Genomic DNA, 27,754 nt, shown 5'->3' on the forward strand with positions numbered 1-27,754 from the left:
TTACTTGTTGCAGTCCATGTCGAGAGAGATTGGCTGGTGAAGTTGAAAGCCACAGTCCATGGGAAGACTCCTTAGATTGCTTTCTTTCAAATGGCGAAGACCCGACGCCTTTGCCTTGAGGCACTCGCAGGTCGTCACCATCTGTTCATGCGTGAGGACGATGTCCCTCAGGCGGTGCATCCCATCGCAGCAGACCGGAAACGGCCGGTCGGCGATCCCCGTCACGTACGGCAGGCAGTGTTCCATCGTCTTGTACACTGACTCGCACTCCACTGTTTCACTCCGCAGGCTGCGGCCATCAATGGTGCTTGCAGCCAGTAAGAAAACGACTAATGTTACTACGGGCTTCATGTTAGCGCTAGACTTTAGGGTTTAAAGGCACTTAGAGGTTTAAGGTTTTGAGTGTTGGGGTTTGTATGGTGGCATGCAAACTTATATAGCAAACGTATAGCGCATGGAGACAAGCGACTTTAACTGTTTCATGGCGGCACACAGTTTTATGCTCACTTTCAAAACGCAAACGTAATTGCAAAATGTTTTTACATATTAACATGATTTAAAATTAATTTATAAACTATTATGTATATTTTTTATTATTAAGAAGGCTTTATAAAAGTATCGAGTCAGAAATTTTTTATAAAAAAAATCGAATTAAAGTTTTTAAATTTTGATGTTGTCTAAAATATCATTTTTTAAATTATATAAATAAAACTTTCTAAAATTTACCTATAAATGTTTAAAGAAAATAAGGTAGGGTGAGGGCCCATGCGGGCCCCCTTTGACTTCGCTTCGCCCCTGGTCTCAAGTGTTAGCTCCAACGAGCACAGAGTATCAGTTTGATTCATAGGAGGTTATGTTCTTGTGCTAAAAAGGAGGGCTACCTCAACATGTAAGTCGGATCATGGCACTATATATCTTATGCATGGTATCAACGCATTCCTAGACCCTTAAAAACTTTAACTTTTTTTGTAGTAAAATAACATGGTATTAAAAAACTTTATAAAATATTTTAAAATTTTATGTTCCAAAAAAGTCTTTATAAAAAAAAAGAAAACGTGCAAAAAAAAAAAAAAAAAAACAGTTTTAAAACAATTGAAGCTGCCGTGATCGGATACTAGAAACACTAAGAAATTAAATTGGACATCAATCAAAAGAAGCTGCGGGATCATGAGAATCGGGGGGCGCCATTGTTTGCTGTGCGTAGGAATAATAAAAGGGTGTGCGGCATTTAATTAAAAGGTGCAATTTTATCGTCCACCTGTTTGCAGCTGTTCTCTTTGTTCTTTTCCTTGAAGATTCACGTCGTACGCAGCGACGGAGACGCTCTTCTCATGAGTGTGCGGACCGCACACTTGTCAACGAATCAAACGGCTTGTATAAACTATAAAATTTAGCCGTTAATTAAATGCTGATATTTTTATTTTTTAAATATAAAAATGATGTTTTTTTCCATCCGTCGGTGCGAAAACGCAAACTATTCAAAGAAAACGCGTTTAAAATGTTAACAAAGTGGTCTCGAAAAGAAAATTCGTTTTACAACAAAAAAACGGGTTTTATTCGTGTTTTTTTTTTTCATTTTTTCGTGTTCTTTAAAGTTTATAGTTACCAGAAATGTATTTGTACATTTTTTCTATTTTAATTTTTAAGATTTTAGCTACCTTTCTTTGTCAGCTGAAATATTAATTGTTGTAAAATTTACGGAAATTTTTTAGTTTTTTCTCATCAAACGTAACTTTGTCATTCTATACCCATTTAAAAACGCCACCACTCAAAAACTCGAAAACGATATTTATCGTTATGGTGTGTGCATTCTATACCCATTTGATATATATATATATATATATATATATATATATATATATATATATATATATATATATATAAACATTTTGTAATTATTCTGAACTGTTATGTTGTTGCCTTATATAAGTAATTATTTTATACATTAAGGCAACCTGATTTATTTTAGATTTTCCAGACGCTTTAGTTATTATAGAAGTTAGAACATTTAATTTTGTTGGGCAATCTGTAACGCGTAATTACTAACTAAGTTTGTAGATTTGAATACATCTCGGAATTTTTTGTCCTGATTGGGGGAAGAAAGTACAGTTCTTATCTTTTTTCATAAAAACGAACAACAAGTTTGCAACTTAAATAAACATTTAAGGGAATTTTAGTTCTTTTTTTTAAAATATGCAAATGGGCGTTGATGATTTGTATTTTAGACGCGTCATTTTAAAAATTGCAAGTAATTAAGAAACTAATCTTGACCACGAGACGAGATGATCATCCATATATGCATGGGCATGTGGCCACCCCGACATCCAAATACTGGGCTGGCTCTCCCCCATTGAATTTAAAAATAATATTTTTAATATAAAATAATATATAAATATAATTAATTATTAATAAAATGTTATAAATATATAATAAATCAATAAATTTTTTAAAAATCTAATTATCGAATTCGAATCGGGCTTATCGGGCCAGGCCAGGTCTCTTTTTTCGAGGCCCGAGTCGGGCCGGGTACCGAACAGCGACCCGGCCTAGTACCCCAGGCCCACCTGAGAAGAACACAATCAATTCTCCTGAAAAACAGGGATTCCAGATGGGTTGTGAGCAGCAACTATAGAAAACTTATTCTGGGAGCGCTCAACCATCCAAAGTCAAGCAATTTTCCTCCAATTTCCAAGGCGCCATATCTAACTGCCTTTCATTCTAAATTCTGTCTCACCCTCTATATGTCCTCCTTCTTCGTAGCACTCACGAATCCGATTAATGGGGGTGGAAACAATGGCTGCCAGATAGGAAAGAGTCCCCATTATTGGCTTACAGCCCATGGTCTCCCTCTTTCTCCGTTCCATGTTCGCCACTTTTCAGGGAAACACCATGTACCCTTTGCCTTTAAATCTAATAACTCCGATCATTCTTCCTCCTCCGTCCTCCTCTCTGCCCTGAACAAAGGTTTTCTTCCTTCTATCCTTCTTCTTCTTCTCTCTCTGCAGCAGAAGAAAGACAGTAAAGATGCCGGCGATAGTGATGGACAAACAGGGCTCCGGCCCAGAGTTTGAGGCGAAGTTTACGTTCTACGTGTTCATATGTTGTATCATGGCCGCCTTCGGAGGACTCATGTTTGGTTATGACATTGGCATCTCCGGTAACAAAAACTTTCTCGGACAGTTTTTCTTCTTTACATTCTTTGTTTTTGAATATTAGGGTGGAGCCGTAGTCATAGGAAACAGGTTTTTTTGTTTTTTAAAACTTTATAAAACATGTTTTTTACATTGAAAATGTTTTTTCGTTTTTCTAAACGTGTTTTTTAGTTTTTTCTTTTACTTTTTTATTTTTTTAGTTTTTTAATGCCAAACAGTTTTTTCATTTTTTATTTTATTTGTTGCAAATCTACTTGTCATGTTTGTGTTATTAATTTATCACTTATTTTATTTTTTCTCTAATTTTAGGTTTTTAAAACTTTTAAAATTTTACCTTATTTTTTCCCTCTTCTTCAAACTCGCAACCTCGTCATTTAGCATTTTGAGATATTATTTATGATTATGAATGGAGCTAGTTGCAAAGGCTAAATTACAGTTTCAAAATTTTAAACGGGTTGAAATATAATTTTTTTAATATATATATATATAAGTAAAACTAAAATTTTCAAAATTTACATGTAAAATTTTGACTTTTTAAAATAAGAAGGGAGTCTTGGCCTTGGACCGCCCTCCTTGCCTTCGCTTCTCCCACTAACATGTAGGTTGGCCATTTTCATAAAAGAAAGTATTTGTAACAACCCGTCCCACTCTACACTGGCTCAAACTCTCGGCTTAGCAGATCATACCCACCTCCTAATAATTTCTATCCGGGATAAAGCCAAAAAAAATTCATGAAATGAGCCAAATTAATGTGGGCCAAAATATGATTTTTCAAAATTCTTATACAAGACAACTAAAATTTTTTAAAATTGTATATGTAATTTAAAAAAAAAAAAAAGGTGGGGACAGGGCCCAAGCCCCCTTGCCTTTGCCCCTCGTTTCCATCTCAACTCTAAAAAAAACTACAAACCAAGATACTTAACTATTTAACAAACCCCTTATAAATCCCTCAAAATTCTTCATTAAATACAAGATTAAACTTCTCGAAATGTTGTGTTATAATATAACAGTCTCCGGCTTTTCCTGTTGCTGGTCTTGCAGGTGGAGTAACATCGATGGACGATTTCTTGATCAAGTTCTTTCCTAAGGTCTATGCAAAGAAGCAGGAAGCTAAAGAGAACAACTACTGCAAATATGATAACCAATTCCTTCAGTTGTTCACATCATCTCTGTACCTGGCTGCGCTCGTCTTCACTTTCTTGGCATCATATGCCTGCAAGAAGTATGGCAGGAGACCCACCATGAGAGCAGCATCGCTCTTCTTCTTGGTTGGCGTCGTCCTCAATGCGGCCGCCATGGATCTCACCATGCTCATCATCGGTAGGATCTTTCTAGGCATTGGAGTCGGCTTTGCCAACAATGTGAGTAATATACTATTCAAGGGTGAAGGCAAGTGTGGGCTAAGTGTGGCATCTGCACAGACCCAAAAGAAGTTTTTGATTTTATATTAATGTTCCGAGCAATTTTTCTAGTTTACATATTAGTGCCTCTTCAAAATTTAAAATTTTATATATATTTCCCCTTAACTACAATTTTCTGAATCCACCAATGCTATCATGATCATGTTCCAGTGGCGTAGCCACATTGTAACTGGTGCGGGCAGTTGCCCACACCAGTCTCTTAAAAGTTATTTATTTTTAAATAAAAATCTTAAATATTTGTTCTTTTATATATATATATATATATATGTGTGTCATACCAGATTTAAGTATTTTTAAATAAGTGTCTCACGAACGAATTTTTCGGTTACTGTCATGTTCCCTTTCTATCGTCTTCTTCACTCTCTGTTTTTCCTTCTTGTGGGCTGTCTCCAGATGGAGATCCAATTTATAATTTCCACTCTTGTACGTTGATAATATTGTATGTTTTTTCCTTTGCAGCTATTAAGCATTATCAACATTTATTTGATTATTTTCTACATTCCCTACTATTTGTTTGTAAACTTATTTGTTTTTAACTTTCTTGACTTTTATTACTACTAAATCTTGATGCAACAATTTGTCATTGAGATTCCCTGATTAGTTTGACTACCCAAAAATAGTTTGCCCAAGGAAATTTAGGTGCTCATTTTTTCTTGTGAACTATATTTCATGACTGGTCCATTTTACAAAGGTCCATATTCTTGAAGGAAGTGCTTTTTAAAATATATGGAACTTAGAAATTTCTTTGAGGAGGCGTTTGATATACCCAGAATCATGAAAATTTAAAATCAAAATGTTTATTTTTTAAGAAATTATATTTATTAAACAAACAGGGCATTTTGTTTTTAAAATTAAGAAATTGAAACATGAAATTTTGATTTCATTATAACTTGAAAACTAAATATGATTCTTGAATCAAAATTTCAAACCATTAAGGAATATCAATAACTTTGTGCGCTCCCCAAGTGCTAACTCGGAGGCAAATCGGCTTAAATTTCTCTCCCCTCTCTCTCTCTCTCCGTTGCCAGCGCTAATTAAGGTTTCTTGGGATGGTTTGTGATGAAAAAACAACAAACAGGTGGTGCCACTATTCTTGTCTGAGATAGCTCCACCAAAGATCAGAGGAGCTCTCAACATCCTCTTCCAGTTACTAATCACCGTCGGCATCCTTGTGGCCAATCTTGTGAACTACCGAACCTCCTCCATCCACCCATGGGGTTGGCGAATCTCCCTCGGCGGCGCCGGCGTCCCGGCCATCCTTCTCTGTATAGGTTCCCTGTTTATCGCCGAAACCCCGACGAGCTTGATCCAGAGAGGTCACCTCGATGAGGGGAGGGCTACTCTTAAGAAGATCAGAGGCACATCCAATGTGGAAGCGGAATTCAATGAGATATGCCGTGCTTGTAAAGCTGCCAACCTGGTGAAGCAGCCCTTCAAGAAATTGGCCAACAGGAACAACAGGCCTCCGCTCGTCATCGCCATTGCCATGCAAGTCTTCCAGCAATTCACCGGCATAAATGCCATTATGTTTTATGCCCCTGTGCTCTTTCAAACCATCGGTTTTGGGAATGATGCCTCCTTGCTCTCTGCTGTCATCACTGGGCTAGTCAATGTCCTGTGCACCATAGTCTCTGTTCTCTACGTCGACAAGGTTGGCCGGAAGGTTCTCCTCCTTGAATCTGTTGTTCAAATGCTCATCTCTCAGGTATTACCAACTAACTCCATATGCGTAGTCTTGTTACTTATTGCCTGCAAGTGATTGACTATGGCTCATTGTTGAACCTCAATTTCTGCAATTGCTCTGCTGAAGGTTATACTTCCAAGTTCCATCCTTTTATTAGAAAAGAATAGAAGAACTGATAAAGAATGACAGCAATAGGAAAGGAGAAGCCCATTGCTTCACCAAAACAAAACAAGCAAATATTAGCAAACCAAGAAGTCGAAGAAACAACATGAAACAAACTCAACTTCCTAACAGAATGCAAAAACATAAGCAAATTCCCAAATCTTGAAATCCAATCTATGTTAAGACCACCACCACTTTTTCTTTCACAGACTTCTTTAGGCCATCTTAACCATTCTTTGTTGTTAGAGACAATACTGATTTAACTAATCCATCTCACATCCAAGTCCCTAACAACAAATTCTAAGCACTTCCTATTTAGCAAAGATATAGTCCTGATCTAGACAGATCACACTAGAAATCCGTCTGCAATTCTGTGCTCTGTTAATTGCCACCACAGCAACACAACTCAATCAGGTACTACTGATCACAATTTGAATTCCCATTCCATTATGGTTACTTATAGGCCAATTCCCAAGCTCAAAGCGCACCTGTAACCAAGCTCATTTTAGTCAAAGGTGCTAAATCTCCTTTGCAACCTCCAAAGGCCTACAGGCCCCTTCGTCCATCATAACTTTGTCTCTGAATCTCCAAAGATCCCAAATGACACCATGGAAAGCTGTCTTCCAACTCTTATTCAACCAACCCATTTTTAAAACTATTACCAAGCAAAAACCTCAGCTCCTGATAAATATCAGTACACAGAACTCTCCTCCTTCTGAATTTAACATAAAATAATAGATGGTTATTATTTTCCTCCTCCCTTTTGACAGAGAAAACAACTGTTAGCAAGAGCTGTCCTGTCTTTCTCCACCTATCGAGGGGAGAAGCTTCCCAGATGTGGCAGCCAAAAGAAACCAGCTTTGCACACGGAAGTGCCTCTTTCAAGTTTCAACTATATTCACTCTATCCACCGATCAGGATTATATTTAACCCTGACCATATGCAGATGTCCCTTATTCCAAACCATACATTTTCTTACCACCACAAACAACAACATCTGGGCTATTTCTCAACATTGGTCACTGTACATTGTATCTATTTAAAACCAGGTGAATCAACCAATTCTAACAGATGGTTGACACACCTCCTTCTGTCCTTCATTGAGGTTTTACAGTTGTCTTGCAGTTTAATAATAATCCACTCTTCTCCTGCCAATGCCTACAAAGACATGAACCAGACCAATGGTCCTATTGGTCTGTTACATACTCTGGTCATATTTGAAATAAGATCTGTTACATACCGAAGTCATATTTGAGTGCAAATCAATCATATTCTTTACTTTTCTACTTTGCATATCCCAAGTATACTTTTAGCATACATTGTTTTTCATGTCTCTCTATGTCTAATATTTCATTGTTTAATTATTTGGTGACAATTTAAGGGTGCAATTGGGACAATCCTTATGATACATCTCAAGAATGCAAACACCCTAGAACACAACGTTGCAATTGCAGTGGTGATCTTGGTGTGCAGCTTCGTCTCCTGCTTTGCTTGGTCATGGGGTCCCCTTGGTTGGCTCATTCCCAGTGAGACCTTCCCTCTCGAGACCAGAGCTGCAGGTTTCTCCTTCGCAGTGAGCTCCAACATGCTCTGCACCTTCATCATTGCTCAAGCCTTCCTCTCCATGTTATGCCACATGCGTGCCGGCATCTTCTACTTCTTCTCAGGATGGATTGTTATCATGGGCCTGTTCGTGGCGTTGCTTCTGCCAGAGACAAAGGGCATCCCCATAGATGAGGTTGACAAAATATGGAGAGAGCACTGGTATTGGAAGAGGTTTATGGATGATGAAGGTGCCATCTCTAAAGTGCAAAGGGAACAAGAATAAGCAGACATAACCAAATGGGAGGAAGCTTGTTTTGTTTTGAATCAAATCTGTTGCATCAGCTCAAAACAATGAATCTTCTCATTTTAGCACCGATCAACTCTCAACTATTTGTCATTTTTTTAACCCTAGATAAGAGGGATACTCATATCTGTACTTTGTTGCCTTTTACTTGTTGGCATACATATAATGTACACGACACTTGATCAATGTCAAAAGATATTTGAGGATAGAATTATGTGAAATGGTCTATATGAAGCATAGTTTTACATGTTGTAAATGGATCTATTGATTTTCGATTTGAAGTTTGGTTTCGCCTAATCTGCTAGTGTTTCTAGCATGTCTGGTGGTCTTGAGTAAAAGGTTCGTCCTGAGATCCATTAACTGAAGCTAACAGTACTGCAACTAAGTATGCTACCATGATTAACAGTTAGGGTGGGGTTGATGGTTGGGAATTTTGATTTAAGAATGAAATTCAGAATCATAATTCCTCCTCAAACTGAAATGAAATCAAAGTTTTCAGTTTCCTAATTCTAGAAACAAAATATCTTGTTTGTTTATTCTAATTTCTTAAAAAATGAGTATTTTGGTTTTAAAATTCTATGATTCTAGATAAATCAAACGCCCGCTTAAGTGTTTTAGTAGTGGTTCAAAGGTGGCGCCGTAGGGAGCAAGGATTTTTTTATTTATTTATTTTTTCTTGGGCAGGCCCAACGTGATAATTAGATGGTATGCATGACTTAAAATTTCTCAGTTTAGTTTTGTTTATAGGGGCCAACTGTATTTTTCAAAATTTTGATAGGGCGTCGACTAAAGGATTGGCTTCAAATGTCAGTGAAGATTAATTTTTATCAATGTCTATTGCTGAAAGTAGCCTTCATCGACTAGGATGTAATTGAAGTTGAGCTTCTACTGATGTCTAACTCAGAAACATCTATAAACATGTCACTTTTACCAACGTATAGAAAAAAAGCATCGGTGAAAAGTAGTCTTCCCAACGCGTGCCGCTTGGATGTCGTTGAAGTTGAGCTTTTATTGATGTCCAGTATGAAAACTTCCTTAAACATGTTACTTTTACCAAAATAAAACATCGATGAAAAGCCTTTCACCGAAGTCCTTTTGCAGACATCAAAGTTATTTTAAATGACACATGGTGATGTTAACGTCGCTAAAGTTGCTTTCACCGATACGTGTCAAACATTTACTGCAAAAGTTTTACCAACGTCTGGCCTTTATAGACACATCCCACCACCCATCAGTAAAGGCTTTCCTAACTCTATAGCTTTGCCTCAGCCCTTTTTTCTCCTTTCTTCTTCACTCTTTTCCTTTCCCTTCCCTTCTTTCCATCGGCATTTACCAAAATTTTTTGGGTGATTCCAGGTGTTCTTCATCAATTTTTGACGCCTAAATGATAAAAAGGTAGGTTGCTCAAACTTAATGTTAAGTTTTTTTTTTCTATTTGTGAAAGATTTTAGGTGTTATGATATTGTTTTAGGATAATGATTTTAGGTCTTTTTACTTCAAGTTTTTGTGCTTTTGCATTCCAGTTTGTAGGTTTGTTTTTGTAAGTGATACTTTGTTTTTGGCCTGTATCTGTTTATTGAATGGATTGATGGGTAGTATCTTCTAACATTATATACTTTTTCTAATAAGCGATTTTTGCCAGAGTGCACACAAGCCAGGGAATATTCAGCTAGTCTTCTTCTCCAAGTGGCAGAGACATGTTGATGAAGAAGGTAAATCAAGGAATCCCTGACAAGAGCTCCTTATCTTGAACATGCTTGATTATCCTATTTTGTTCATGTCTTCTTTGTCTTCTAGTTGTTTTTGTTCCACCTTTTAACCATTATCATAGTTACTATTTTTCTTTCTTTGGCTATTGAGAACGAATCAAATCATATGGTTCTATTTCTCAATATTTCTGACTTGCTCCTACGAAACCAAGGTTGAAAAGATTGAGAAAGTCAGTCATTCACAACCACTAATGAAGGATTCATCAAAAAGTTAAGGATTAGTAATCCTTTTTAGAAATCAAATGGATTTGGTCTTATACATACGCGAGGAAGGTAATCAAAAAAGAAAGAAGATGATTTCTTCTTTCTTTTATCACTTAGGAGCCGTGCGAGATGAAAGTCTCGTGCACGGTTTTGAATGAGAGAAAGAAGTGAGGTAACCATTTTAGGTAATCATAATATCAATGGTTTTCTACTAGAGGTAACCATTTTAGGTTTTTTATTTCACGTTTTTTTTCAGTTTTGTTGTGGCTACTTAGGTTTGATAAAAATGCAATGCACATGGATATGAGTCAATAAAAAAAATTAACAAATCTTCACCAACTCATGAAATTGCATTGATAAATATATTATAGACGTCCACCTTTATGTCGATAAAAAGTCTTACTGATGTCAACCACGTGACGATGAAAGTTTTACTACTGACTTTCATGGACATCAGTAATAATTTTATGATTTTATTTAGGTAAGCACATGACGTGTGGTGCATAATTCTATATTGATGCGTTCACTGAAATGTCGGTGATAGTTTTCACTGACATTTTCTTCGCCATCGACCGCATCAAAGCTCGGTAAAACTTTTACCGATGCGTCACTTTGTTCTATCGATATTTTTCTTCTGTTGATGAACCCTCTATTTTTTGCAGTGCGGCAAAACAAGTTCCAGTTATATGAGTTTCTCATGTCAGTGAAATTGAGAAGTTCAGAAGAAAAACATGACTGTGGTTTGCTTATATTTTTGTTGGACTAATGCATTATGAACACCGAAATTTCTGAACCCAAGTGGAATGTTATCTAAGCTTATGATGCTTATTTTCGAGTAAAAATCAAATGTCTCTTGGCTTGAATTTTGCTTGAACATTTTACAAGGTTTAGCTTGAGCTATTTTTGAACTGCACACTCTTTCGCTTTAAATATGTTTCAAATGCATTTTAGTTAATCACATATGCTCCAATTAGAAGCTGCGGTCAGTCTTTTCCTTCTCATTTAGAGGTTGTTCAATAACTGTAAGAACAGACATTAAATTTAGATCTCCTTCCATAATCTTGTAGATCTCATCATGTGGATGAATTTAGCATGTCCATGTACAATGTCACTTTTCTATGATAGTTGAAGGCAGATGGTTCAAGAATGACCTCAAAACAATATGTTCTTGTGCTGGACTTTGGTAACCACAGAGTTCTGCTCGGTGGGTGTTTATACTTGGTTTACATAAATTTAAACTTCAAAAACTAATAGTAACCCCCATGTTCATTTCACATGAGCCATCAGGACAAATTGAAATAATTGTGCAACGTTACTAGGTAGGTTTTAGTGATATTCAAACACTATAAATACAGAGGTAGCTATTTATGTTTTGGTGGATTTTCATGTAGAATAGATATTTGCATTCATGGAAAACAGCTCTAAGTGGTTAATTTGTATTTTGCAATGTACAAGACATCATCATTCTCCTTGTTGAATTTGCAAGTAGTGCAACTTTGAAAGTGCATAATCTTGCTAATAAGCAAGTTAACAATGAGAGAGCTCCTTATACATCTCCCAATCTTGCTAATAAGCAAGTTAACATAGGAGGACTCCTTATGCATCTCCCAACAGGAAGGATGTCAAAAGAATCACTTTAAAATGTAGCAGTACATGTCTGGAAAATGAATCACATATTCTGGTTATTGTCTCCATCGAATATGTCTGGCGAATAGCTTAACATACAAGAGAACCATATAAGCTCATGACGATGAAGAGAAGTGCACACTCTCACCATTCCTTATCCCCAAAGGTACCAAACCTTTTTTTCAGGTGTCTTAAAAAGGATAACGCCTCAAATATACTTCAACTTTAGTATTGATGTGCTTCTTCAACCTACCCTTCAGGGGCGTTGCCAAGGAGGGGTTCACAGGAGCCTAGCCCCACCTCAAAATTTTTTTTTTTTAATTTACATGTAAATTTTAAAAAATTTCACTTGTTTCATATAAAAATTTTGAAAAATGACATTTCAATCTATCAAAATTTAAAAACTTTAATTTGGTCTCTTTCATGAAAAGGTTTTAGCTCTGCCCCTGCTATTTTTCCCTTTTTTACAGCAAAGAAGGTTGATTATTCAAAAGTTTGAAACCAAAACTAGTTGTCTATCAACCCTCTCCGTCCATTGCACCAACGCCCTCTAAAAATTTTCACTAATAATTTAAATTGAAGAAAGAAGTGCTATAAAAAGCGATTTATAACATTTATTCATAAACAAGTGAAGAAGGTCGTGATCATTTACATTCACAGTTTGGCATATATACCACTACACACAAAGCAACCAGCGTATACATGTTTGCCTGTTGCCATGCAAAAGTTTGGCGTATTAAATGCCTAGGTATATATAATAGTTGCTCTTATTCTGTCTCATCTCACTTTTTCATCCAAAGCGCGCGGTAGCTGCACAACGTCACCGCCGCAAGCGAATCTTTATTTCTCCAAGCAGCAGCACCGCCAATCTAGGGAATCCTATGAACAAACAAAGAAAAATATTATTAAAACAATAATCAAAACCTCACTTTTTTTTCATATATATATATATATATATATCTAGAGAGAGAGAGAGAAAGAGAGTTTAAGATGTTCTGGACAATTAGCTATTCATCTTCATGCATTTCATCGAGGAAATGTGATTAAACATACTGCCGGATGTATATTTGAAAAATCAGAAGATCTATCCATCCAAACCTGGATGGAGAAACTCATAAATTGTAGGTATTTACCTGCTACAGTCGGTGTCGAGAGAGATTGGGAAATGAAGTTGAAGGCCACAATCAATGGGGAGACTCCCCAGAGCGCTCTCTTTCAAATGGTGAAGACTAGAGACCTTCGCCTTGAGGCACTCGCAGGTCTTCACCCTGTCGTCATGTGTGCGGAGGATGTCCCTCAACCGGTGCACGCCATCGCAGCAGACTGAAAATGGCCGGTCGCTGATCCCCGTCACATACGGCAGGCACCGCTCCATCGTATTGTACACTAACTCGCACTGCAATTCTCCGTTCAGCCTCCGGCCATCAATGGCCGTCGCAGCTATGAAGAGAAGAACTACTGTCATCATCGTCCTCATGTTAGCGTTCTAGGGTTTAAGGTGTAAGGTTTTGAGTGGCCTTACAAAATATTGCTGGGTGGCTGAAGGTTTTAGAAGTGTGTGGTGTTGAATGGTGCTGCGTATGGAGGTTTATATAGCAAACGCATGGCGCTTGGAGACAAGCAACGTGAACGGTCTCCATGGAGGCACACGGTTTTATGCTTACGTTCAATCGCAACGTAATCAATGCAGCTTTGTGAAAAAGCGTTTTAAAAAAATCAAATTTTAATATTTTGTTTATTTTGTCTACAATCTAGATCTCTTTCTCTCACATAAAGTTAACTATAAGCACACTGTACACTTGTCAGTTTACAAAAAATGATTTATATGAAATTAAAAAACATCAATTCATATTACATAATTTTTTCATTTTTCAAATCCACAAATTACATATATCAAAATATTAATATAATTTTGTGAGGTTGCTAGTTCCGCTACTGCCACAAATGACACCTACAAGAGATTTTGTGGATTTTTAAGTCCAAACTGAACTGAAAAATCCTAGAGTCTTTTGCAATGCACCGCCATGTATATTGCATTGAATATTAATGTATTTAATCAGACTCACCCGATGCATTTTATTGGATAGTCATGATTGGATGAAGGGTCTCTCATATATATATATATATATATATATATATATATATATATATATATATATATACAAGAAGTGAAATCATCCTTATATCATATGATAAAATTTTGAAAACCCATAGGTAAAAATACCATGCAACATAAGCATGGCATATCGATCATTTATGGTGTTTTTAATAATATTAGTTTTATGTCATGTTTAGACACATCTTTTAAATATTTAACCATCCAGCAATATTTAACAGTTGGTATATATATATATATATATATATATATATATATATATATATATAATTTGTTGAATAATGCATGAAAGTAACATCACCACTTTCCAAAATTAGAATTCTTATGAAAGCTTCTGTTACATAAGAATCTAGAATCTACGGCCCTAAGTTTTGCATAAGAAAAAAAAAAAGGAGATTGGCTGTAAAGAATAAAGCAGAAAGCAATTAATATTGTCTATTTCCTTCCTTTTGAGGCTGTTCTCTGTGTTCTCTCTGCGGGCTGAAGTTAACTCCGATGTTTGCTTGCGGCAAACCAAAACTCTCTTGGTCTCGGCAACTTATATGCACCACCCACTTGTCAATCGAGAGAACTCTCAATAGCTTTCGTTAGTGCCAATGAGCGCATGCATGACCAATGCACTTCAAAGATGCACAAGCTACCAAAACCAGTCATTTTTTGTTAGCAGTGATTTTTTGTTAAAAGATATTAGTAATAAATTTTAAATTTTTAAGATTGAAGCGTTAATATAACAATAAACCCTTTTTATGAGTTCATGTGGGCAATTGCCCACATTGTTGTCTGACACCTGCTTTTGCCCCTGGTTAACAAAGTTAACTCTCCTTAATTTAGGCTACGTGGTAGACCCAAAAGTTTGTGACCAAGGGGTATTATTTCGCAAATTGTTTTTAAGAGGCACCAATATATGTAAATAAGCAAATATCTGACTAGACTCGTTTAAAAAATTAAAAAAAAATGTAGAACTGGTGTGGGTAATTGTCATACTATCAATATTGTCTAGGCCTCTTTATAATGTCATCATTTATTAAATATACACTTTCCTTAAAAAAGATGAAAGAAAATTCAGTCCAGAACCTTAATAAAAAAGTATGGGCGACAAAAACTTCCAAGTCCTTTTTTACTTTTATAGTATAGTTGATCAAGCCCGTGGCTTGGGATGAATGAGTATCGATTTCAATTCATACCATAAGTGTTATGCTTGATCTTGTAATATATAGGGTGCATCAAGATACCATGATGAAGGTATTATGCCTTCTAATCATGAAACACCAATCTATGAACCTTGAATGCAAGGGCAAAGCTAAAATTTTTAGCTCTTTTTTGAGTTGTAGGTTGCGATTTTCTTGTTCATGTAAAATTAGCATAAAATTATGCACATGTTCATGGCTGGGCACTAGGCTGAGCTTGTTGGGGGTACCTGGCCCGAAAAAAGGGGCATCAAGCCGGCCCGATTTTTTATCATGCTGGCTCGATTGGGCCAATAAGACCCGGTGGGCCCAATAAGTTTGGATGGGCCCAATAATTTTTTTTATATTTATTTTATTAATTTATAAATATAATATTCTATGATGATTAATTATATTTATATATTATTTTATATTTAAAATATGTTTTAATTTAATTGGGTAGAACTTGGGCTCGAGTTTGAATGGTCGGGTTGGGCCCCGGCCCGAGTTTTAGGTGTCGGGCCAGGCCAAGTCCAATGCCCAGGCTTATATGTTTCTAGGTAAAGCCCTGCAGTTAAAGTTGAACACGAGTTGAGTCAAGCTCAAGTTCAGTTAGCTCAAGCTAGGCTCAACTAATGAAACCTCAAGCTCAACTCGGCTCAAGCTCGAGAATAGTTCGATGGAAGTAGCTCGAGCTCAACTTGGTAGTTATGTGTTGAGCTCAAGTTTGACTCGATTAAGGCTCGACAAACTGGTTTGAATAAAATTGATATTAATCATTACGTGTTGAGCTCGATTTCGACTCGATTAAGGCTCGACAAACTCGTGCCAAAAGAATTGATATTCATCATTACGTGTTGAGCTCGACTATATTAAGGCTCAACAAACTCATTTTAATCGAATTGATATTCATTGTTATTCAGATATACTTCAACTTGCATATCGATGTTATTTTCCAACCTACCCTTCCTCTTTCTTACAACAAAGGAGGTTGATGCCTTCAAATTTTGAAAAGAAAACTAGCTAGTTGTCGATCAATTCCTCCTCCATCCATTGCATCAACACCCTCTAAAATCTTTCACTAACAATTTAAATTGAAGAAAGAAGCGCTATAAGAAGCACTTTAAAATATTTATTCATAAACAAGCAAGGAAGGTCCTGATCATGTACATTCAGTTTGGCATTATACCACAGCACACAAAGCAACCAGCGTATACATGTTTGCCTGTTGCCATACAAAAGTTTGGTGTATTAAATGCCTGAGTATATATATTAGCTGCTCTTATTCTGTCTCATCTCACTTTTTCATCCAAAGCGCGCGGTTGCTGCACAACGTCACCGCCGCAAGCGAATCTTTATTCCTCCAAGTAGCAGCACCGCCAATTTAAGGAATCCTATGAACAAAGAACAATAGTATTAAAACAATAATATATGTATATACATATAAGAGAGAGAGAATCTAAAATCTTTCAGCCAATTCTCCCTTCATTTCATCACGGCTGTCCCCATAAATTGTAGGTATTTACCCGCTGCAGTCGATGTCGAGAGAGATTGGGAGATGAAGTTGAACGCCACAATCTATAGGGAGACTCCCCAGAGCGCTCTCTTTCAAATGGTGAAGACTAGAGACCTTCGCCTTGAGGCACTCGCAGGTCTTCACCCTGTCGTCATGTGTGCGGAGGATGTCCCTCAACCGGTGCACGCCATCGCAGCAGACTGAAAATGGCCGGTCGCTGATCCCCGTCACATACGGCAGGCACCGCTCCATCGTATTGTACACTAACTCGCACTGCAATTCTCCGTTCAGCCTCCGGCCATCAATGGCCGTCGCAGCTATGAAGAGAAGAACTACTGTCATCATCGTCCTCATGTTAGCGTTCTAGGGTTTAAGGTGTAAGGTTTTGAGTGGCCTTACAAAATATTGCTGGGTGGCTGAAGGTTTTAGAAGTGTGTGGTGTTGAATGGTGCTGCATATGGAGGTTTATATAGCAAACGCATGGCGCTTGGAGACAAGCAACATGAACGGTCTCCATGGCGGCACACGGTTTTATGCTTACGTTCAATTGCAGCGCAATCAATGCAGCTTTGTGAAAAAACGTTTAAAACAAAAAATCAAATTTTAATATTTTGTTTATTTTGCCTACAATCTACGTTTCTCTCAATTCCATAAAGTTAACTATAAGCACATTGTACACTTGTCAGTTTATAAAAAAATGTTTTATATGAAATAAAAAAACATTAATTCATATTGCATAATTTTTTTATTTTTCAAATCCACAATCCAAAATTAAAATGAAAAGCATTTGAGGCACTTATATTTATAACAATCAAATATATCAAAATATTAATATAATGTTAATATGGTTCCTGCCACAAATGACCCACAAGAGATTTGTGGATTTTTAAGTTCAAACTGAACTGAAAAATCGTGGAGTCTCTTGCAACACACCGCCATACTCCATGTATATTGCATTGCATATTAATGTATTTAATCAAACTCGCCTTATGCATTTTATTGGGTGGTCATGATTGGATGAAGGGTCTCTCATAACACATGAGCATCTACATTGTGTCAAGCATTCTATTTAATCATGCCCACAAGATCCATTGCATTGGACCAAAGGTAAAAAGATTTCAGTTTATATATATATATATATATATATATATATATATATATATATATATAAAAGTGAAATCATCCTAATATCACATCAAAAATTTTTGAAAACCGACAGCTAAAAATATCATGCAACATAAGCATGGTATATGGATAATTTAAGGTGTTTTTAATAACATTAATTTTATGGCATATTTAGACACATCTTTCAAATATTTAACCATCCACCAATATTTAACAGTTGGTATATATATGTATAACTTGTTGAATAATGCGTGAAAGTAACGTCACCACCTTTCAAAATTAGAATTCTTATGAAAGCTTCTGTTACACGAGAATCTAGAATCTACGCGCCCTAATGTTACCTTTGAAGAGGGAAAAAAAAAAGAAAGAAAAAAGAAAAGATTGCCTACAAAGAATAAAACAAAAAACAATTAATCTTGTCCATTTCCTCCTTTTGGGAGCTGTTCTTTGTCATCTCTGTGGGCGGAAGTTAACTCTCGTGTTTGCTTGCGGCCAACCAAAAATCTCTTGGTTATGCACCACATGGAGAGAACTGTCAATAGCTTTAGTTAGTGCCAATGAGCGCATGGATGAGCAAGCATGCGCACATGCACGTTAAAGATGCACAAGCTACCAAAACCAGTCATGTTATGACACACCAGTATGAGCCGAGCCGTGAGGCGTCAGCAATGACGGACCTAAAATTTTGGGTGAACGAGAGGGTCAATCTCACCGTCCAAAGTAAAGCTCAAAGGCCTCCCATTTTTCCTACCTCCGAGATCCTGCGCTGCTATCAGTGATAAAACGGGACACATAGATTCTAGAAGTGTTAATATAACACCAGAGTTCAAGTCTCTCTAATTCTAGGGTACGTGGTATTGTTTCAAAAATAGTTTTTAAGAGACACTAATATATGTAATAAGCAAATATTTGACGTGATCTGTTTAAAAAATTAAAAAAAACAAATTGTAGAGCTGATGTGGGCAATTACCATACGATCAATACTGTTCACGCTGATGTCATGTTTTATTAAGTATACTCTATCCCTTAAAAAAGACAAAAGGAAATTGAGTCCAGAACCTTCATCAAAACTATGGATCAGATAACTTTTAAGTCTTTTTTTAACTTCTATACCATAGTTGATTGAGTTGTTAGTTGCTTGAGATGAACAAATAGTCCATTTTAAGTAATACCATGGGTAGAGGCAGAAAGGATTTTTTTTAAGGACGAGCCAAATGGTCCAATAAATTGATCTTGGTAGGGCATACCAAACCCGAATTCAAAAAATACATGATGCAACTAAATTTTTTTAAATTTTTAATATTTTTTTTTTCAATTCGTTAGGGTGGGGCCACTGCCCAAGCGGACCCCCTCCCTTCGCCCTTGATATGGCGCAGAAGGGTGGCAAAGAGAAAATTTTTAGCTCTTCTTTGGGTTGTGTGTTGTGATCCTCTCGCTCACATGAAATTCACATAAAATTGCGTACATTGATAAGTTTAGAGAGAGAGGAAAAGAGAGGGAAGCATGATGATTTGGACATACGTTGTGAGAAGCCTGATGATTTTTCCACCAAGCCTTGATGCAAGAAACCACAAATTATATATATATATATATATATATATATATATATATATATATATATATATATATATATATATATATAATTTTTTAAATATCTTTTCAATTTAAATAGTTATTAGAAGAACTATGCTCTTTAATTTAAATTTTCGGTATTATTTTTCATGTTCATAATGGGAATGCATCCAAGCATGAAAGATAGAAATGGAAAGCAAACTGAGAATCACCCTATTGCAAAACTATATCGTAGTTTAGAACCTGAACCAGTTTTGGGCCCAATATCTATTGAAAGTGTATCAATCCGAATAACCCGCAAGGAAGAAAAAGCTCTAGCTTGACTCGACTAATGAAATCTCAAACTCGACTTGACTCAAGCTTGAAAATAGCTCGACGGAAGCAGCTCGAGTTCGACTCGATTAAAGCTTGACAAACTCGTTTGAATAAAATTGATATTCATCATTACGTGTTGAGCTCGAGTTTGACTCGATTAGAGCTCGACAAACTCATAAACTCGTTTGAATATATCGACTTGATTAAGGCTCAACAAACTCTATTAAGGTTTGAGCTCAACTCGACAGTTACGTGTTGAGCTCGAACTCAACTCGATTATCTAAACGAGCCGACTTATGAACTCGAGTTCGACCCGTTAAGCAAATGACTCTGCTCGAACTCAGCTTTAACAAGTTGGAGCTAGTCGAGCTCGAGTAGCTCGACCTCTTGTTCACCCGTATTGAAGAGTAGTGAGTTTAGTGAGAACTAAAAAGAGGGATCCATTTATTGTTTGGATCAAGTGCAAAGGGACCCCTTAGCACATCATTAAAAGTATCGTTTTATTTGGGTATGAAAGCATAACCGAAACAAGTCCCGGACCTGGTTCTCTAACGCTTGGCCCGATCCAGCCTTCGTTCCCGAAGGAATCTCCCGCGGGTCCACAAATCCGGGGAGCGGAAAGTGGGTCCAACAATATCCCCACATGCCCTAAGATCAAGTTTCAATTTTGACAGCGACACTCTCGTTTTCTCATATTTTGCTGTCCCACGTTCATTTGTTTTCTAAAGTTATTATTGAATTATCCAATTAATTAATATCGTATATGGCAGGCCGAAGCGACTAAGCCCTTCATTAGGGGCGAAGCCATAATTTTTTAATAAAGAAAACTTAATTAAAGTTTTAAAATTTTGACTAGAATAGAAATATCAATTTTCAATTTTTTATATAAAACAAATGAAATTTTCTAAATATGTAATTTTTTTTAAAAGAATTGAGGTCAAGGTCCATGTGGGCCCTACCTTGGCTCTGCCCCTGCTCTTTCACCTTCTCTTAAGGGTTAGCGACAAAAAAGTAAAACCCATTGAGATCAAATTCCCAGCTAATTTACATGTCTACGAAGAAATCCTTGATTAATAATAAAAGGCACATCCAAGAGATTCATTTTGAGATTTAAATGTTATGGGTGGCACCAATGTAGTTTCCCGTTGTATGACTCTTCAAAAAAATTTGGCTCGTACTCGACTCGTTTATAAACAATCCAAGTTTGAGCTGACAATGATATTAGAAATAATAAACGAGTGAGTTCGAATTTCAGAAACTCAACTTGCTTATGTTGTTAACACCTAAACTATTTAAATAGGTTAAAAGAGTCGAGTTCAAGCTCGATTTTGTGTAGTTGAGTCAAGCTCGAGCTTATTATAAAAAGCTCGAGTTTAGTTCAAGCCGAGCTCAAGCTCATGCTTTTTGAGCCGAGTCGTGCTCGAGCTGGCCAAGCTCGGGTTCGACTCGGCTCATGTGCAGCCCTAAATGCAAGCTCCCAAACTACACTATATTAGAGGAGGAGATTCATTTAAAATCTCAGTTTGAGCTTGTTTTTTGTTATTAATTTTTCAAATAAAGCTTATTAAAAGTTGTGCATTTCATAAACTTATACTTTTTTATGTAGTGTTGTAAAAATTAGTTTTGAAATGAGTGAATTGATTAATACAACAATTCAACTGAATTTATCATATGGCCCTAAGAAAATCTCAGTTTGAGCTTGTTTTTTGTTATTAATTTTTCATATAAAGCTTATCAAAAAGTTGTGCCTTTCATAAACTTATACTTCTTAAAAAAAATTGCCAAAATGCTCTTATTTTTTAAATGGGATACTCTCCCTCGATATGGACAAACACAAAAGTGAAACATTTTATGTAGAAAATTATCGAAATGTTTATTATAAAATGTAAGAATATGTTGATGGAAAGCTTCTTCAATCAAATGGCAATATGTAAAAGTACTATATATTTTTTTTTAGAGGTTTTGTGCTCGACTAGTTTATAAACGAGCCCATATCATGCTTACAAAACATTAGAAATGATAAATGGGTCGAATTTGAGTTGAGTTTTATGAACTTGATTTGTTTATACTCAACTCGACTCGCAAGCTAGTACTCCATATAATATTGTCAAAATCGATTTCACAAGTTATACTAATTAATACGAGTTAATGCTTAAGCGAGTTAACGCTAAACGAGTTAATGGCTAAAGGAGTTAAATGAATTAAACAACTCAAATTAGTGCTTGAAATTGTGAAGTCGAGTCGAGCTTGAGCTTGCTATAAAGAGCTTGAGTGGAGTTTGAGCTGAGTTAGAGCTGGAGCTCAAGTTTTTGAGTCGAGTTGAACTTGAGCTTAAGTTTTTGAGTCGAGTTTGAGCTTGAGCTGACCAAGCTCGGGCTCTAATGGACTAGTGTATTAATGTACATAAATTTTTGAGTCTAAGCTAGGGCTGTAATGGACTAGTGTATTAATGTACATTAATTTTTGAGTCGAGTTGAGCTTGAACTCACTAAGCTAAGCTGGGCTCTAATGGTAGTGTGCATTTGAAATCGACGGTCAAATGGATCAACTATTTAGAAAAAAAAAAACGTACCTTAAGTTGAAAATCTTAGTTTGAGCGCTTATTTTAAATTTTATAAAAAATTTATTTTTCGCAAAAAAAGTATTAGATAAAATTCGTAAAGTAGCCCGGAAAAACGAAGTTTCCCTAAATATTTCTGACGGACATTGACAACGATTTGGTGTCATGCGTCAAAGTGGGCCTGCGACACGATCCGGACAAGAGCATCTGCTGCTTCATCGCCCTCTTCGCGGCGGTCGCCCTGCGGAATAGCGGAAGAGGAAGAAGAAGAAGAAGCAGGGAGCAGAGAGAGAGGGAGTGGGAGAGGGAGAGAGAGAGAGAGAGGATGATCAAGAGACGGTTTTACAGGGTAGAGCATGGGGAGGGAGACGCTCCTTCCTCTGCTGCTTCTTCCTCTTCTTCTTTTGCCACCTCTTCAGACGAAGAAGAAGCAGGAAAAGAAGAATGGGAGACGGAAGAGCATGATGAGGGTAGCGAGGACATTAATGAGGAAGATGGTGGTGGCGATGAAAAAGTAAGAGGAGAGCCTGAAGAATCGGGGCCCCAATCAGGGTATGAGAGTGAAGAAAGCTCCGGCAATGAGATTGATTGCAATCCTTCAGGTTTGCGAACCGTTGGACCCCCTTCCTTCTCCCTCTGTTTGGATTTTTATCGTGCTGTTGGTTTTCTTGGTCTAGTTTGATACCTAGTTTCTGAAAGGATATTTTTAGTCTGTAAATGCTAAGAAATTTCATCTCCACATCCAGCATAAGGCAGACAATCAGCTGAGTTTAGCTCAAGCTGATTTTTTTCTTTGGGTAAATATGGTGCAATATACTACAATAACTTCCGGTGCCCGTGATAAATTTTCTGTTCAATGAGTTGCATTTCTTCCATTGTGTTTGTTGTTTGAACGGATTAAAGATTGATTGGTTGCACCAAGTCCTTCAGGGAAATCGGAAATGTTGGTATATTGGAATTTGGATTATCCTCTCTACAAGGCAAAATCCTGTATTTTCTCGTCTTTTCCACTTATTCAATTTGTGATGCCAATAAGGCTGTTAAGGGACCCGTCGTATAAGAGCGACTTTGGTGATCAGTTTTCATACAGAAGAGTCTTTGTGTTTTTCTCACATTGCAATCTTGTGTATATCTGGCTTGTTTCAGTTGGTTAGTCTTACATTATTTAACGCATTGGATGGCAGTGCCAAATTGGCAAATAGTTTTATGTTTGATAGTTGTTGGACATTTTACAATCGATGCATTCAGTTGTTGGTAGCTTCACTTTTATACATTGTGCAAATGTACTTCACGGAGGCCAGCCAAGTTAAATGCTAAAGGTTCCATGGTTATGTGAATTTGGTGGCCCTGAGGATATGCTCTTAGTGTCGTTTTGGATACAATTTCAGTAATTAAGAAGCACCAGATTTGATTGACATACTCTCAAATAGGGTACATTTGACAGTTTGTAATATCTTGATGGTCTTTTATCCTATGAGCATTTTCTCCAATTTGACAAGATAAATTACGCATCGTCTTAGCTGCAGGGAAGTTGCACTGTTCATATGATAGGCCACAGAAGAAAATTTGAAGATCACAATTTGAGTCTGGGGTTCTGTTATCAGCCACTTGTCTTGTGAAGTTGAAGCATGTCTCACTCTAACCTGAGTTTTGGAGACAGCTTTCGGAAGAGCTGAAAAAGATACTTTTATCTTTGAGGAGTCTCATGAGCTTTCCTGCCAGATGGAGGGCCATTGCTCTGAGATCAGTCTAAACTATCTTACTGTCCCCATGGTTCTATGAAAGTATTGTTGCGTTCAAAACTTTTTCATCATTTTAGCAAAACAAAGAACAATAACTTTATTGTCTGTAACAACAGGTGATACAAAATATAGAGAAAATCGCCACGTGACATACATTGTAACAACTGGAGCTTCAGTAATTCCAGATACTCAAAAATTGTGACTGAGGGGGTGAAGGAGCAGTGACTTGAAGACACTTAAGTAAAATTTTGCTGACTGAAACTAAGTTCCAATGTATATTAATAAAAAGATTGGATTTTAGCTGCAGCAAAAAGCAGATTTTCAGTTGGAAAACATTATATCCATTTTTGAGTGATTTGGAATAAGACCAAATTTAACGAGCACAATGTGAACGTAGTTTGGATCTGACGAGGGCCTGCAGATGTTGGAGTTTGTTAGAGGATGTCTTGGCACCTTGAAGATATCATTCATCTAACTCATGCATCCAGTGAATTTAAAACACTTGATTATTGCTGAATTGAGTCAATTCAGTTCAAAATGAATATGAGAAGTATCCCCACCATGTGACCAGTGGATAGAATTTTTTAGTACTATTTTGTTGATATCAGTAAGCCTGTTATAAGTCTATGAAGATCCTTAATTCCTTATGTGGCTAGATTTTGGTGTCTTTCATCTCTATCAATATTGAACATCAAGTTGCATTTGTCTTTTATCTGCTGTTTGACTTGTCTGACACCATGGGTTCTGTAGGAGGATTTAGAAAAAGAAGGTTTTCCGTTGGGCAATTTGTACTTGCTCCTATCATAACTTGCTTCACGGACATTGGTCAGGTCATTGTTTTGTTGTTTCTGTTTATCCAACAATCAACCTGATTCCATAATCCAGATCCATTTAGGCAGGTCTGGTACCGATCTGGTTTTTGGAATATTTCTGCATGGATTATGTACCCAAATGAAGCCTAACTAAAATGCAAGCCCTTTACTCTGTTTTGCATGTAAATTTAGGATCTTAACTCTTAAGCAACTAAAGCCTGGTTTGGCTTTTGAAAATCAAATCCAAGTCCAAGCCTGATCATGCCAAATTCAGGAAATTGTGGCATCAAGTTATATGTTTTCAGTGAGTTCACTATTGATGTCCTAGAAAGCTCGTAATTTGCTAAAAATATTAATGCATATTTAAATAATTAATATGAGACATTGGACATTAAGACAAGATCTCTCTTCAACCCTCCATCCATGATGACGCTTTGATTGATCAAATTGTCAGGTTCTGTTTATTAAATTATTGTGGCACTGGAATCAGAACCTTATTCCATATTGTACGAAATTTTCTAGATTTTTTATTTTCTAAGAATCACTTTCTTTGGTGCTGTCACTATATGTGATGATGAGATGGTTTAGTATCTTCGAACTTCAAATTTAATCATTGTCTGAACAGTTTGTTTATATGGTGAGCACATTCTCTATTTCACTTGCATGCATGCATGGCTTTTGTTTTATTCTTGTCGTTTCGTTTCACAGCATGGCTTGCCATCTAATTTTGGCCGTTAAAAAAAGAAAAAATTGCAGTTGTTCAATGTACAATCTATTGTTAGACCATGAGTTTGGCTTTTTTACTAGCGAAGTATACTCTCTCAATGCTGTTTATCGTGGAAAGCAGAGCACAACTGAGTTTGGGTAGGCTTGCCTTCATTGCGGGGTACAAGTACAACATGTTATTTCTTCTGCATCATACTAATATTGTGCTGGGTTGCTTTTGGCAGCTGTCACAGTTTCTTGCGTCTGAAGGCCAATGTGCCTCAGTTTACTTTTGTTTTGTAATATAGTCATTTCCAAATGTAGGTTTTATGATGAATGAGGAACACGGTAATGTTGATTTACTTTTGTTTTGTAATACTGTCAACTCCAAATGTAGGTGCTATGATGAATGGAGAACAAGATAATGCTGATGGGAGGAGTAAGCATGCTTCGATCGTGGATGAAGAGAGTGAGAAGGGGATTCCTGGAGCCAGCCAAATGGTTCCTATGGCTTTGGCAAGTTCTTGCAGTACCGCAAGCCCTCCACAACCTGAGCTTCTTGATTGTGTCATAAGGCTTAAATCTGTCTTCAAATGCAAGCTGTGTCCCAGAATAATATGTTTGTCTGAGGAGACAATGAGGACACACCTTAAGTCAAAGGTAATGGGTCTGTGGTTATGTATATATAGTTGCTGAATTAATAACTATAAAGCTTGGAATTTGTGCCTTTCAGCTCTTTCTTTCTTACTCTATGGTGGCAATATTCGCATTTGTAACAACAAGATTCTTTCCAGGTTGCTCTTTGAGTGGGCTCTAGTGAACCAGGTGTGGTTCTCTAGGCTTCTCTAAGTAAACATACAGAACCATGGTGCAGGAGGCTTCAAAATTTGCACATTTAGTTGCTTTGGTTGTTGAAAAGCTATTTTTCTGTGGTTCTATCTTTGGCTTCAGACCTTTAGAATATATCTGACATCATGCTTTGGTTGTTGAAAAGCTATTTGACCTTGTGAAATGAACATTTCCTCGATCAAAGGGATGAAGATGCATGCTTGACGCTTCCTTTTCAGTAGTTTTTTTCTAACCACAAGATGAGTCTCATGAACATGTCACATTTTGGCCTCAGAGACATGGTCGTTCTGAGAAATTATTTAAGGAGGGGAGGCTAAAGCTTGTGCTGAATGATGATGGTGAAATTGTGGAAGAAACAGAGACCCATGCAGAGAGACATGCTCGCACGGTTGTTGCTGCACAGGTAATACAGATTCTCGAAGAAAGAAATTACTGTGTTTGATCGTTGTATGACGTATATATTAAAATTTCATATGCATCACCCTATTCAGAATGCAGCTAATCAAAAGAACAAGAATCGAGGGCGCCAAAGACAGAGAAATAGAAGCAGGAAAAAGGTAACATGATCTCCTTCTCGCTTACTTCCTATATAGTGAACTACAGTAGGAGTTGACCAAGTATTATGTCCAGAAATTGATGAAGAAAGGAATTCAAGAGGTCAAAGAAAAGACCAAAGCATCGTCAGGGAAGAAGAGACAGAAGACTGGGGATTAGAGATTACAAATGGTCAACACGGAGAACTTTTCTTTCTTAACAGTTACTCTGTGTATCCTAAGCTTGTTACAGAACAAGCTATTCTTGAAAAGCAGGTTTCGAGGATATGATATATTAAGCTTGGCCAGCTGCATCAGCTGTTCTTTATGAAAACAGCCTCTTTATGGATTCTTCAAATATGAGAGTGAGTGTTGTACCTCCTTTAAACGGTATGCCTATGGCCTCTACATGGTCATACTAACTGATGACACTTTTGGATCTTGATCAGAATATTTTTGGGATACCTGCGTGACTGACAACCCTACGAAAAGCAATTTATTGGGTTGTAAGTTCCTTGAGTCAATATATGGGTTCAACAAGTGCTTGTCATGAGTCCAAACATGGCCTGAACATTGGGGGTTCTTGTTGCAGGATTAATAGATATCTGTACTTCAATAGTCTAAAAATCTAGTGGTTATCAGTTCAATATTTTTATCTACATTACCTAACAAACTGAGATGAGTTTATGCATCTTGCAATTTAAGTAGTTCAATTTAAAATTTTATATACTTGTATTCCTGCTTCTCTGTGTCTTTGGCTTTGAAAGTTATGCAAGTATTTAAGTCCTATTTCAGTAACTTGCTTCAAGCGAGAAAGCTTTCTCAATTATAGACTTTCTATGTCACAATATAGTATAACTTCCGGAACAAAATTCT

General features: G+C 36.8%; 5 protein-coding genes across 5 annotated transcripts; 2 read left to right on the plus strand and 3 right to left on the minus strand.

The window, feature by feature from the left end:
* Positions 1-351, minus strand: LOC116246796 (non-specific lipid-transfer protein A-like). The gene has a single exon (XM_031618659.1). The coding sequence runs from the start codon at positions 349-351 to the stop codon at positions 1-3; it is 351 nt and encodes a 116-aa protein (XP_031474519.1).
* Positions 352-2,946: 2,595 nt separating this feature from the next.
* Positions 2,947-8,474, plus strand: LOC116247201 (sugar transport protein 8-like). The gene is made up of 4 exons (XM_031619222.2): positions 2,947-3,157; positions 4,194-4,513; positions 5,652-6,278; positions 7,801-8,474. Exons 1-4 carry the CDS (start codon positions 3,025-3,027, stop codon positions 8,245-8,247), a joined length of 1,527 nt encoding a protein of 508 aa, XP_031475082.1. The 5' UTR covers positions 2,947-3,024; the 3' UTR covers positions 8,248-8,474.
* Positions 8,475-12,626: 4,152 nt separating this feature from the next.
* LOC116248912 (non-specific lipid-transfer protein A-like) lies at positions 12,627-13,410 on the minus strand. The gene is made up of 2 exons (XM_031621947.1): positions 13,001-13,410; positions 12,627-12,746 (listed from the first exon to the last, which is right to left on the minus strand). Exons 1-2 carry the CDS (start codon positions 13,342-13,344, stop codon positions 12,737-12,739), a joined length of 354 nt encoding a protein of 117 aa, XP_031477807.1. The 5' UTR covers positions 13,345-13,410; the 3' UTR covers positions 12,627-12,736.
* Positions 13,411-16,313: 2,903 nt separating this feature from the next.
* Positions 16,314-17,086, minus strand: LOC116248972 (non-specific lipid-transfer protein A-like). The gene is made up of 2 exons (XM_031622039.2): positions 16,676-17,086; positions 16,314-16,543 (listed from the first exon to the last, which is right to left on the minus strand). The coding sequence occupies exons 1-2, from the start codon at positions 17,017-17,019 to the stop codon at positions 16,534-16,536; spliced, it is 354 nt and encodes a 117-aa protein (XP_031477899.1). The 5' UTR covers positions 17,020-17,086; the 3' UTR covers positions 16,314-16,533.
* Positions 17,087-22,409: 5,323 nt separating this feature from the next.
* On the plus strand, positions 22,410-27,375 carry LOC116248223 (uncharacterized). The gene is made up of 5 exons (XM_031620886.2): positions 22,410-22,839; positions 25,894-26,156; positions 26,620-26,748; positions 26,837-26,902; positions 26,976-27,375. The coding sequence occupies exons 1-5, from the start codon at positions 22,563-22,565 to the stop codon at positions 27,057-27,059; spliced, it is 819 nt and encodes a 272-aa protein (XP_031476746.1). The 5' UTR covers positions 22,410-22,562; the 3' UTR covers positions 27,060-27,375.
* The last annotated feature ends 379 nt before the right edge of the window (positions 27,376-27,754 follow it).

This window comes from Nymphaea colorata, chromosome 2 (assembly GCF_008831285.2).
Source record: "Nymphaea colorata isolate Beijing-Zhang1983 chromosome 2, ASM883128v2, whole genome shotgun sequence".
Classification (NCBI taxonomy): domain Eukaryota; kingdom Viridiplantae; phylum Streptophyta; class Magnoliopsida; order Nymphaeales; family Nymphaeaceae; genus Nymphaea; species Nymphaea colorata.

What these genes read in the sequence shown, in the direction of transcription:
- LOC116246796 (XM_031618659.1), bottom strand. Translation starts at nt 351, where the DNA reads ATGAAGCCCGTAGTAACATTAGTCGTTTTCTTACTGGCTGCAAGCACC.
- LOC116247201 (XM_031619222.2), top strand. Translation starts at nt 3,025, where the DNA reads ATGCCGGCGATAGTGATGGACAAACAGGGCTCCGGCCCAGAGTTTGAG. An exon ending in GAGTCGGCTTTGCCAACAAT is followed by an intron (nt 4,514 to 5,651) that starts GTGAGTAATATA and finishes AACAACAAACAG; the next exon opens with GTGGTGCCACTATTCTTGTC. An exon ending in TTCAAATGCTCATCTCTCAG is followed by an intron (nt 6,279 to 7,800) that starts GTATTACCAACT and finishes TGACAATTTAAG; the next exon opens with GGTGCAATTGGGACAATCCT.
- LOC116248912 (XM_031621947.1), bottom strand. Translation starts at nt 13,344, where the DNA reads ATGAGGACGATGATGACAGTAGTTCTTCTCTTCATAGCTGCGACGGCC.
- LOC116248972 (XM_031622039.2), bottom strand. Translation starts at nt 17,019, where the DNA reads ATGAGGACGATGATGACAGTAGTTCTTCTCTTCATAGCTGCGACGGCC.
- LOC116248223 (XM_031620886.2), top strand. Translation starts at nt 22,563, where the DNA reads ATGATCAAGAGACGGTTTTACAGGGTAGAGCATGGGGAGGGAGACGCT. An exon ending in GATTGATTGCAATCCTTCAG is followed by an intron (nt 22,840 to 25,893) that starts GTTTGCGAACCG and finishes CTCCAAATGTAG; the next exon opens with GTGCTATGATGAATGGAGAA. An exon ending in GAAATAGAAGCAGGAAAAAG is followed by an intron (nt 26,903 to 26,975) that starts GTAACATGATCT and finishes TATTATGTCCAG; the next exon opens with AAATTGATGAAGAAAGGAAT.